Here is a 12,140-nt window from a genome sequence, read left to right on the forward strand (position 1 = left end):
AACACTACATGACCAAAAGTAAGTGGACACCTGCTTGTCAAACATCTCATTCCAAAATCATGGGCATTAATATGGAGTTGGTCTCCCCTTTGCTGCTATTTTTACCTTTTCTTATTTGACATACTTTTGTATATAAACTGTATGTAGTGTCGCTTATATCTGGACAAAAAGTAGACCTGTTATTACAGTAACGCTTTTATCAGACCTCAGGATAAGACCCAGATGCAGACAGCTAGATGTTTATTGACCCAAACAGGGGGCAGGCAAAAGACAGGTCAGAGGTCCATAATCCAGGGCATAGTCAAGAAGGTACAGAACAGTAGGCGGGCTTGGAGTCAGGGCAGGCAGAATGGCCAGAATCAGGGAAACTAGGAAACAGAACTTGAGCATGCAGGGAGATGGGACAACACGCTGGTAAGACCTGACAAGACGACCTGGCAAAAGACAAACAGAGAACACAGGTATAAATACACTGGGGATAATGAGGAAGATGGGGGACACCTGGAGGGGGTTGGAGACAAGCACAAAGACAGGTGAAACAGCTGTTACCTATAGCTGTTTCTTATAGAATATAAAGTATTGTCTGAAATAATTTATTTATCTTACAAAAACTTGAAGCAAATTTGGATACATAGGCCTATGCAGCTTATTTATTTATTTTATTTTTTATTTAACTAGGCAAGTCAGTTAAGAACAAATTCTTATTTTCAATGACAGCCTAGGAACAGTGGGTTAACTGCCTGTTCAGGGGCAGAGTGACAGATTTGTGCCTTGTCAGCTTGGGGGTTTGAACTTGCAACTTTCTGGTTACTAGTCCAACACTCTAACGACTAGGCTACCCTGCCACCCCAGGGTAGTAGCCTAGTATGGACTTGAGCGTTTGGGCAAAATATGTCAAATTTATTTCACAATCATATGGTAGCCCTACGCCTATAGCACAAGCGGTGCAATTTGTAGCCTTTTTCTCCTATGATATTGTGGTGGTCCGCAAACAAATGTTTAAAGTGCATGCCACCAACCAATTGTGCTATCAATCATGAGCTGTGTTCAAATACCCATACTAACATACTGTATACTACATAATTCATGAGTAAATACTACATACTATTAGTTCATTTTAGTATACTGTAAAGAATGGGATCCTTTCAGTTGAGCGTACTAGCTCTTTGCCTGTCTACCGGAAGTTAATGCTGTTGCTATGCAACCTCTTGCTAGCTAGTTAGCATAACACATGACGAGTGAGGCATTTTACGACTTGGGTGTGTTCTTAAATTCAATATGGAGTGCCAGAGTGCGCTCAGCATTGTCAGATTGTCCGTTTCACTCAGGCCTAGGAGTAGGGTTGATTTGAGCGTTCTGACCTTATAATGGCAGTCAAGCATCCAAGCTAATGTTGGCTAGCTACTACCAGACACAAATGAGACCACTCTGACCATTTTACCCACCCTAGCAGAGCTGGTTAGGCAGTTTTCATGTTATCCAGTGAGTTGGTGACTGTAACTGTGCTGCTGGCAAAAATGTAAGTACACTTTTTTGCCAACCTTTACTGACACCAGCCATATTCAACGGGTGTTGAGCACTTGTAAATTCATTATTCTGCACTCTGGTAGTCAGACGAGAGTGCTCTGAAATCGGAGTAGATAGCCAGAGCGAATTTAAGAAAGCACCCAAATGTCCATTGAGAACGCACAATGATATGCTATGTGATTCGTAAGGACAACGTAGCTAACAAATTGTCAGCCAACATAACGTGTAAGGTAACTTATTTCAAAAGTCATTATTTGATTACATTGATCAGCATGTTCTTAATATTTGTCATTATTAGTTAAAGCAATGAATTTGTATCTGCTGTTGTTGTACTTGGCTGCATATTTTCCGCCATTTTCTTAAAATCTGAAAACGATGTGAAACCACGCCCATTTCACGAAGAATTGCATTACGGGCCCTAAATTATGGAAATAGTGTCCTCTGCGTCTATACTTCATATTTTGGCGAATTTAGTACGACATCCGGGAACTTTTGGCATACTAACTATATCCATACTATGAACAATAAGCATACTATATACTCAATTCACGCCAAATAGTATGGTTAGTGCTGTTAGTATGAGTAATGGAACACAACTATGGTCTTCCTAATTATGTACTACTAGGAAAATACAATTTAAAAACCAAATAAATCCCTACTAGTTTCTACCACACCCTCCCCCAAAACCACTTCAAAAACCAATTGGTTGCCTAATCTAGCATTTCCATTTTAATTTGAACAGAGAATGGTCCTCAGAAAAACAGTGAGAGGTGTAGCCATTTGTATGGGTGGTTTTATCAATCAAGTGTGTGGGACCCCTCGTTAGAGTCAAACCGTTCAGTGCGTGACTGCGCCTACGGTAAATACAGCGTTATAATTCTTAAGCAACAGACATACGCAATTGGAAAGAGATGATTGATTACATGTTTATAGAGGATAGCTCTTGCATAAAATAAAAATGACTTCCCCCTCCGTTATGTTTTCAGCGTCATATCCCTCGCCGCTGGAGGAATGTCGAGACCGAATGATTTAAAAATAGCATCATCTCTCCTCTGACAGCCTTCTCTAGTGACTCCCTTAGCATTGTGGTGCGAGAAGCAGGAATGCGAAGATGGCTGCAGATTTAGGAGAGCTGCTTGTCCCTTATATGCCCACCATCAGAGTTCCCAGAACAGGAGACAGGGTTTTCAAGAGCGAATGTGCCTTTTCCTACGATTCTCCCGTAAGTGTCTCCCCGTATCATGGGGTGTTTGTGTGTTCCAAGCTGTCCTTACTCATCCCGTAAACTGCCCTAACACACGTGAATAGCTGCGCAGTTTTGTGGCAGGATCTGGGGCTTCCATTGCCACCATTCTCTTGAGCTTGAGAAAAATAAATAATTAAATGTTGTTTACATCCCGTGGAATGGTATTTCCTTTGTGAAATTGTACTTGTTCACTGTGCGCCTGTCTACTGTTTTGTCAATGTAATTAATGACACCTACGTGGGGTTGGGCTGTGTTTTGGTGCATTACATTATTTTGTGTCCCCCCCCTTCTTGCATTTTAGGCTACACACTTTGAAATTTTTCTGTGTGTTTTTTTGTTGTATTGAAAGCGTGACTCACCAGCCACATGTAAAATCACTAGAATAATGTTATATTGATATGGGAGCTATTCTAATGTTTTTTTTTTGTATTAGATAAAATAATGTCTTAGATTTTTTGGGGGTCCGGCATTTTATTTCAATGTGATTGACTTGCCATCTGCAACAACTTCACGAGACCGATGAACTGAAACGCAAGCGCGCTATTACAAACTGTTGAGAGTTTGAGGTTACCATGTGTTGGGCTTTTAGGACCAAGTACTCACACGTTTTTTTGACGAGGAAACATATTTTATAATCTATAATTGCTCAACTGAAACCATTTTAAAGGTGAGTGACTCAGCTGTCTGGAGTTCATCATGTCAGACTGAAGACTGACAAGTTGGTTATTTTTATCCCAGCGCGGTTGAAGCTTGTGTGTAACTCAGCGCTTTAAAGTTTCACCAGGGCCTAATCCGAACTGCAGATTTCGGTTAGTATAGAGGGTTATTTGTGTGACATTTTTTGTTACACCTCCGTCGTTGAGTGTAGGAAAGAGGAGGTGCCTCGAAGGTGGTTGAGTGTCAGTTGATCAAGGCATAAATTACACGAACACGTGACATTACTTTGATACTCTGTGGCTGTTGCTGTTTTTTAATAGTGGTAGGCAATTACAGTTAAACTATTTGCAGTCTGCAAAAGCCGTACTGGAGTTTCACTGTTTCAAACATGAACCAATATTGTAGGCATATTTCAGAAAATAACGTCCTAAATGCAAGACCACGTCTGCTTTAGCTTACATGAAAATCACATGGATTAAAATCAAATGATAGAATCCACCTGCCACAAGTGTGTGTCACTGGCAACGACATTGTATTGGCACAACACTGCTAACAAATCCCAATATACTGGAAACTGACATCCTTTACGCAGTCCTCTATTGACCCCAAACGTCTTTACACCTTGGGAAAAACAATCATAATATAGAATGCACTCAATATAAAATGCAGGCAAAATGGAGAAAATTGCAATTTCCATGTACTGCCCTGTATCTCATTTATGAATGAGTTCTATCTGGTGAGTCACCATTAGAGACCCGAAGTAAGCACGCAGTAGGAACCCAAACATTGGTATTTTCCTGTGTGTGGGGAGATACTTATCTGAATTTCAGATTGTTAAATCACCTCACTTGATATTGTTTTGACAAATACACATCATTGTTCCTTATACATGTGCTACCTCGTGTGTGTGTGTGTGTGTGTGTGTGTGTGTGTGCCTTGCATGTTGTTCACCACATGTTGTTTTTGTTCACAGGAGTCTGAGGGAGGCTTGTATGTGTGTATGAACACATTCCTGGGCTTTGGCAGAGAACATGTGGAGAGACATTACCGTAAAACCGGACAGAGTGTTTACATGCTCCTCAAACGGCATGTCAAAGAGGTGAGGGGTCATACCATATGCTTCTACACACCGACAGTGCATAGTGTACGTACATTTGACAAATTATATTATTTAATAGTACATGGGACTTACATAGCACTTTTCAACCCAAAGTCGCTTTACAATAGTATTTATTTTTATTTTTTAAATGTAACCTTTATTTAACTAGGCAAGTCAGTTAAGAACAAATTCTTATTTACAATGACTGCCAAACCCGGACGACGCTGGGCCACCCTATGGGACTCTCAATCACGGCCAGATGTGATACAGCCTGGATTCAAACCAAGGTCTGTAGTGATGCTCTTGCACTGAGATGCAGTGTATTCGACCGCTGCGCCACTCAGTAGCCCAATAGTAGAACCTAAACAAAACACAGAGATCCAAAGCAAGACAACACTAAACTAATAGCAGGAAGAAACAAAAACATGAAACAAAATTAAAGGGAGGGGCTCAAAATGGAAAGGACTGTGATGTGTCAGTGTATGAGTGAGCGAGCGAGCGGTTTTGTGTGTGTGTGTGTGTGGGAGAGAGTGTGTGAGGGGGGGACGGGCTTCAAGGGATACTTCAGGAGTCTGATGAACTCGTGCATACCATTTGTATGTCTCAGTGCAGTTTGAAGTTGCTTACTAGTGCAATTTCTAACTAGCGTTATCGCAATGGCTTAAAGTCTATGGGTATCTGCTTTCAGTCACGTTAGCATTGGCTCGCAAAATGAGCTCTAACTTCCTTCATACTGGACACAGAGACATAAAACTGGTATCTACGTGTTCATCTGACTCCATTTCCAAAATCCCAAAGTATCCCTTTAAGGCTTGGCAATGGTGAAGAGCTGGGGCTTATGGAGGGACTTAAAGATGGTGATGGGCTCAGTCACAGATGGCTGGAGGGAGGGAGTTCCAGAGCTTTGGACTCAGTCACAGTTGGCTGGAGGGAGGGAGTTCCAGAGCTTTGGACTCAGTCACAGTTGGCTGGAGGGAGGGAGTTCCAGAGCTTTGGACTCAGTCACAGTTGGCTGGAGGGAGGGAGTTCCAGAGCTTTGGACTCAGTCACAGTTGGCTGGAGGGAGGGAGTTCCAGAGCTTTGGACTCAGTCACAGTTGGCTGGAGGGAGGGAGTTCCAGAGCTTTGGACTCAGTCACAGTTGGCTGGAGGGAGGGAGTTCCAGAGCTTTGGACTCAGTCACAGATGGGTGGAGGGAGGGAGTTCCAGAGCTTTGGCGCAACCCTGGAGAAGGCCCTGTCACAAAAGCTCTGGAGCTTGGACCTAGAATGAGACAGTAGTAATATTGTTGTGCCATGTTTATTTGTTCAGTTTGTGTGAATGATTTCCCCCTCTTTTCCCTGATTGTAAGTTTTATCAAATCAGTGACATATTGTTATTAGTTGCAAGTACATTAGACTTTGTGTGTTCAATTTTGGCACAAAACATTGAAGGAAAATATATTTTGAGCTGATAAGAGGCTGGCTTGTTTCAACTTCATATTCATCATCTCTAGCATCACCTCAACATCAACTTGTGAGAATTGTGCATTTATATGTTTTGGAGACAAAAGGATGGAGAAAAAAGTTTTTCAGAGGACATAATCCGGAAATGCTATTGATATTTTCTGGTACTTTACAGAAGATAATTTTATTTCTTTATTATTTATGCACACCAGATTATTTTATCCCATTGAGACTTAAGGTTTCTTTCACAAGGGAGCACTGCATACACACAATTTACAAAATACTATATTAAATAAATATACAAAAATTACAAATACAGTACCAGTCAAATATTTGGTCACACCTACTCATTGAAGTGTTTTTCTTTGATTTTACTATTTGCTACATAAGTGTAGTACATCAAAACTATGACATAACACATATGGAATCATGTAGTAACCAAAAAAGTGTTGAACAAACCAAAATATATTTTACATTTGAGATTCTTCAAAGTAGACACCCTTTTCCTTGATGACAGCTTTGCACACTCTTGGCATTTTCTCAACCAGCTTCATGAGGAATGCTTTTCCAACAGTCTTGAATGACATACCACATATGCTGAGCACTTGTTGGCTGCTTTTCATTCACTCTCAGTCCAACTCATCCCAAACCATCTCAGTTGGGTTGAGGTCAGGTGATTGCGGAGGCCAGGTCATCTGATGCAGCACTCAATCACTCTCCTTCTTGGACAAATAGCCCTTACACAGCCTGGAGGTGTGTTTTGGGTCATTGTTGGCTGTGTGCTTAGGGTCGTTGTCCTGTTGGAAGGTGAACCTTTGTCCCAGTTGGAGGTCCTGAGCGCTCTGGAGCAAGGTTTCATCAAGGATCTCTCTTTACATTGCTCCGTTCAACTTTGCCTCGATCCTTACTAGTCTCCCAGTCCCTGCCACTGGAAAACATCCCCACAGCATGATGCTGCCTCCACCATGCTTCACCGTGGGAATGGTGCCAGGTTTCCTCCAGACATGACACTTGGCATTCAGGCCAGAGTTCAATCTTGTTTTTCATGGTCCGACAGTCCTTTAGCTGCTTTTGGCAACTCCACACGGGCTGTCATGTGCATTTTACTGAGGCGTGTCTTCCGTCTGGCCATTACCATAAAGGCCTGATTGGTGGAGTGCTGCAGAGAAGGTTGTCCTTCTGGAAGGTTCTCCCATCTCCACAGAGGAACTCTGAGTGACCATTGGGTTCTTTGTCACCTCCCTGACCAAGGCCCTTCTCCCTCGATTGCTCAGTTTGGCCGGGCGGTCAGCTCTAGGAAGAGTCTTGGTGGTTATAAACTTCATCCATTTAAGAATGACGGAGGCCACTGTGTTCTTTGGGACCTTCGATAATGCAGAATTTTTTGGTACCCTTCCCTAGATCTGTGCCTTGACACAATCCTGTCTCGGAACTCTACGGACAATTCCTTCAACCTCATGGCTTGGTTTTTGCTCTGACATGCTCTGCCACCTGTGGGACCTAGTATAGACACTGCATTTCCAAATCATGTCCAATCAATTGAATTTAACACAGGTGGACCTCAATCAAGTTGTAGAGACATCTCAAGGATGATCAAGGGAAACAGGATGTACCTGAGCTCAATTTCAAGTCTCATAGCAAAGGGTCTGAATACTTATGTAAATAAGGTAGTGTTGTATATATATTTCTGTTTAATACATTTTCAAAAATGTCTAAACTTGTTTTTGCTTTGTCATTTTGGGGTATTGTGTGTAGGTTTTTGAGGAATTTTTAATCTATTTTAGAATAAGACTGCAACATAAGAAAATGTTGAAAAGTCAAGGGGCCTGAATACTTTCCTATGGCACTGTATGTGGATTTTTCAGTAGGGCTGGAGAGCATGAATACAAAGTAGAACATTTTTGACATTTCCCTTTGAACTAATGGTTTCTGTTCACTAATTCATTTGGAAGTTCCCTAACATCAGATTTGTTTTGGTTCAACCATTTGTTTGGTGGTATGGCACTGACAGGCACACTGTAACCACAACATTTATGGTGAAATTTAAATTTAGTCAGTGATGGATCGTCAAATTAAATCAATGTTTATTCATCATGTGCACAGCATACAGGGATTTCAGTGAATAATATTTGAGTCATCTGCACTTTGCATAGGCCTATACAGTAGTAATAAGTTACAATTGCACAGTTGGGGTGGGAATACGAAGCCCTCAAGCCTGCACTCTAGGATGCGTTATTCAAATTATATTTTTGTAATACTACAGGTAGATTTACATCAGATCCTGACACAAAAGCTTCAAAATAGGTAGCAACTTGCTTATTTATGTTATCACTTATCTTACCATCATGGCCACCTAATCATCCCCAGCTTACAATTGGCTCACTCATAATATATAATAATAATATATCCCATTTAGCAGACGCTTTTGTCCAAAGCGACTTACAAGTCGGCTGGGGCCACTACTTTTGCATATGGGTGGCCCCAGTGGGAATCGAACCCACAACGCTTGGCGTTGCAAGCGCCATGCTCTACCGACTGAGCCACACAGGACCCTCAGGATCCCTCTTCTCCCCTGTAACTATTCCACAGGTTGTTGCTGTAAATGAGAATGTGTTCTCAGTCAACTTACCTGGTAAATAAGGGTAAAATAAAAATAAAAAATATCACTCACTTGCCTGACAAATGTCACACCTGTTTTTGCCTGACAAATGCATCTAGCCAAGTAGATCTTCCCTACATCTCCTAGCAACATAACAATCCAGATCAGAATGCTGTTCTCTGTTCTGTTTACAATCGAGTAAGGAAACTGCATGTTCAGTTTAAAATAAAAACAACCTTAGCTGCCACCGTTTCCGTTCGGTCCTAATTGACCCCCAGATAAGGCCATCTATTTTCATGCCTGGATCTGTCCAGAAACAGCTGTCCTCATTCCACCGGCTCGTGTTTCTGTTGTTTTCCCATGATGCTAGTTAGTCCCAGAGTTCATTCTTCCTGTCTGTTTGATGTGTTGGTGGGAGTCGGTCTGAACTCAATTTGGATCAGAAGGATCCAGTCAGTTCACAGTGAATTGTCTTGTAATCCTAGCTAGCAATTTGACATATTCACAGTCTACTGACTCTACTCCTATGGAGTTTATTAAAGACATGCTTCCAGTATTTATTCATATACTGTTATATTTGACGTTTTGTCAGCTAGGCATTTGTATTAGTGTTGAAAAAACCCAGAATGTAAATATATCAAAACTGTTTTAGTATTCTAAATTATAAAGGTAACCATTTTGTATTTTAGAAAACTAGTAGTTTCATGGCTTGCTACCGCTGTCTTTGAGAATAGGCCATTTTTAAGAGATATATTTGCTTGATATATATATATATAGCTTTATATGACATATTTTGCTCCGTTAATAAGCTTTCTACCTGTCAACTTGCTTCCCACAGAAAGCCACAGGTGCCGCAGGAGGCGCCATCTCCAGAAGAAGAAATGGCAGAGTGTTCCTAGGTAAGCCTGATATTGTCCGGAAAACATCCTCATGGAGAGTTCCCCTTAAACGCAGTCTCCTTATGGGTTATTTACAGTACAGTCACATTTCTCCCAGTAGTCTGTTTGTCAGCCCATCTTGAAGAGAAGGACAAGACTCTCCCATCCTTTATTATAGGCTGACATTTCCCCCTTTCTAATGCGATTATTAGGGGAAATTGTCTGTCATCGTGGCATGCTGTTATTGTTTTTATTTGGTTATATGGTGGTTGCCCTACACTGGCCATACACTCTCTGGCCTAAAGTGACATATTCCCATGTCCAGAGCCCGAGGCCTGGCCCCCCGTTCCTTTCCTGCCAGGCAAATCTAAATTTAGCAAATTTATTCGTATATGCAGTTAGTAACCATTCTAAATCCAAAGTGCCACATGCCCGGCCTGGTCTACTCTCCTCCTACACGGGGGTTGGTTTACAGTGGGCCGCACCTGCCTGTCGCTCGGCTGGCCTCAGCTGTTGTGCCCCGTCATCTCCCCCGGCCATCGGCCACAATGACACGTGCAAGGGAGGGCCAGGTGGTGGATTCTCCTCTCGCGCTAGTGTTATTTAAATCATCAACGCTCGCTAGTTACCTCCCCTGTTCATCTGCCCCTGCAACATTCCCTTACACTCCATTCCCTTATCTCCCATTATCCACTCAAGCTGTGTAGCCGGCCACTTCAGTGCCCTGCCTCGGTGTAGCCTACATACCCAGAAGCACCAGGCTACAAGATTCACTCTCCCATTATTGGACATGCTGGATTGTTGTCTTTTCACTCTGCAGGCCTGGACACAGAGGTTCTTCCAACCTAATGTGAACTGTATCCTCCCTCCCTCCTTTCCAAATCTCCTCTCGACTTTGGTGGCCATCGGAACCCAAGCTAAAGCTCAATGTTGCTTTGGCATTTCCATACCAGTGACAATCTAATCAGTCAGCCAGCAGCCCACACGTCATCATGTAACCAGAGGCTTCTTAACAAAAGCCATAGAGGAGAGAGGACTAGGGTTGAAAAAGAGGGGGTCAATGTACGCAGTAACATTATCTGGCTACTTACTATATGACTCAACAATTCGTCATCAACTATTTTAATGTTCTGGACATCGTAAAAACAATAGGGGACACAATTAATTTGACTCAAGGTTCTACAAGCGCTGTCTGAAAGTCCCAAATGCATTTCAAACATGTATTGACTTATCGTCAATTATGCCTTGAGTATTCTATTAAATTGATGACATTCTATTGTGAAATTGTTAAAGGAGGACTTTGCATCCTACTACTCTCAGTAGAACTCAACAGTTCAGCATAGAGAGGTCCAGAGCACACCGTGGGATTTTAACATACAGTAGTATTCACCTGACCCCAGACCTCATTAAACAATTGGATCTTTTGACTCTTGTTGACAAGGGATATTTATATTACATTTGACCTCTGTTCTGCAGCTGTGACTTCTAACCCTAAACCTCAAGTCTGGGTTACCTCACTGGATGTATACTATGTCTTATCAAGCCAGCTAACATGGAAGCTCAAATATTCAAGAAATACATACTCACCCCATGTATTATTGGATAACGCACCTTGTAACAAATCACATGGTCTCAGAAATGCATTAGATCACCTGAAACAACTACCATATTCTAATTGGATGCTTTTCCAGAATTGATGTGAGTATTTGATTCTGTCATCTCACTTTTTTCCTGTATAGCCAAGACAAATGCTCAGTGAAAGGCCAATCAAGTGTATGAATCATCAGCCACTGTTTCATGGGAACTGAATGTTGACGTCTGCTTCCTCTCTCTCAGATTTAGAACTGAACCGTGATTTTAACGGGGATGAGTATGAGTGTGAAGACGAGGCCAAGCTCGTCATATTCCCAGACCACTTCGAGATCCCCTTACCAAATATTGAGGAGTTGCCTGCACTGGTCAGTGAGTGTGGACCCATGCCCTCTGTGTGCCATGCATGCTGAATGGAAACAGTGGATCACGTACCACCCTTCTCGCCATTTGCCTTTTCCAGTGCAGTGCTTCCTTATCCTATTTTTGGTTTTTGTATGCCATAGGTATCCTGTGCTTCTCTTTTTTTGGGGGGGGGGGGGGGCATCCTGTGTTAATGGTTTGTTAATCGCAGGGTCTAATTGTTGTGAAAGCCTTTGTGTGCATGTGTCCCACTGGTTGTATTAACCATATGCCAATGTACATCTATTATAATGGGCAGGACAGTAGCTTAGTAGTAGTAGTAGTAGTAGTAGTGACATCACAATCTGATCTGATTATTCTAACCAATGACCAGTCATCTTTTATTTGCATACATATCCTCCTACTTTGAACGGGTAAGTGTGGTAAGCTAGAGTCTAGATGATACTATCAGCCAATCAGGGCTGTATATGTAAATGTGTATTGATACGCCCACATGATCAAACTGAGCATTTCAATGGCAAAAGGAGGCTTGGGGTTATGTTAATAAATTATTTTCATGAAATAAACGCACAGCGTGAGTTATGAGACGTATAGTGATGATTTAAAATAAAAAGACTGCATGGGGGCTTTAAAAGTTACATTATTTGGTGTTATTAATCCTCTGTTACAGGCTTACTCCGCTATCGGTGCGAGTAAAATAGACATATCAGTGAGGAACTACAGTGATACTCAATTAT

General features: G+C 41.9%; 1 protein-coding gene and 1 long non-coding RNA gene across 3 annotated transcripts in view; one reads left to right on the top strand and one right to left on the bottom strand.

The window, feature by feature from the left end:
* Positions 1-223: 223 nt before the first annotated feature.
* On the bottom strand, positions 224-2,602 carry LOC135524759 (uncharacterized). The gene is made up of 2 exons (XR_010453013.1): positions 2,451-2,602; positions 224-434 (listed from the first exon to the last, which is right to left on the bottom strand). It is a non-coding gene; the product is annotated as an uncharacterized LOC135524759 (long non-coding RNA).
* Positions 2,603-2,638: 36 nt separating this feature from the next.
* The window catches only part of usp13 (ubiquitin specific peptidase 13), a 36,474-nt gene continuing 26,972 nt past the window's right edge, over positions 2,639-12,140 (top strand). For both annotated transcript variants that reach the window (XM_064952563.1, XM_064952565.1), the window contains exons 1-4: positions 2,639-2,749; positions 4,404-4,529; positions 9,411-9,471; positions 11,287-11,408. In XM_064952563.1, the coding sequence (XP_064808635.1) occupies positions 2,639-2,749; positions 4,404-4,529; positions 9,411-9,471; positions 11,287-11,408 (420 nt within the window). The remainder of the gene's footprint in view (positions 2,750-4,403; positions 4,530-9,410; positions 9,472-11,286; positions 11,409-12,140) is intronic.

The sequence above is a fragment of the Oncorhynchus masou genome, chromosome 31 (assembly GCF_036934945.1).
Source record: "Oncorhynchus masou masou isolate Uvic2021 chromosome 31, UVic_Omas_1.1, whole genome shotgun sequence".
NCBI lineage: Eukaryota > Metazoa > Chordata > Actinopteri > Salmoniformes > Salmonidae > Oncorhynchus > Oncorhynchus masou.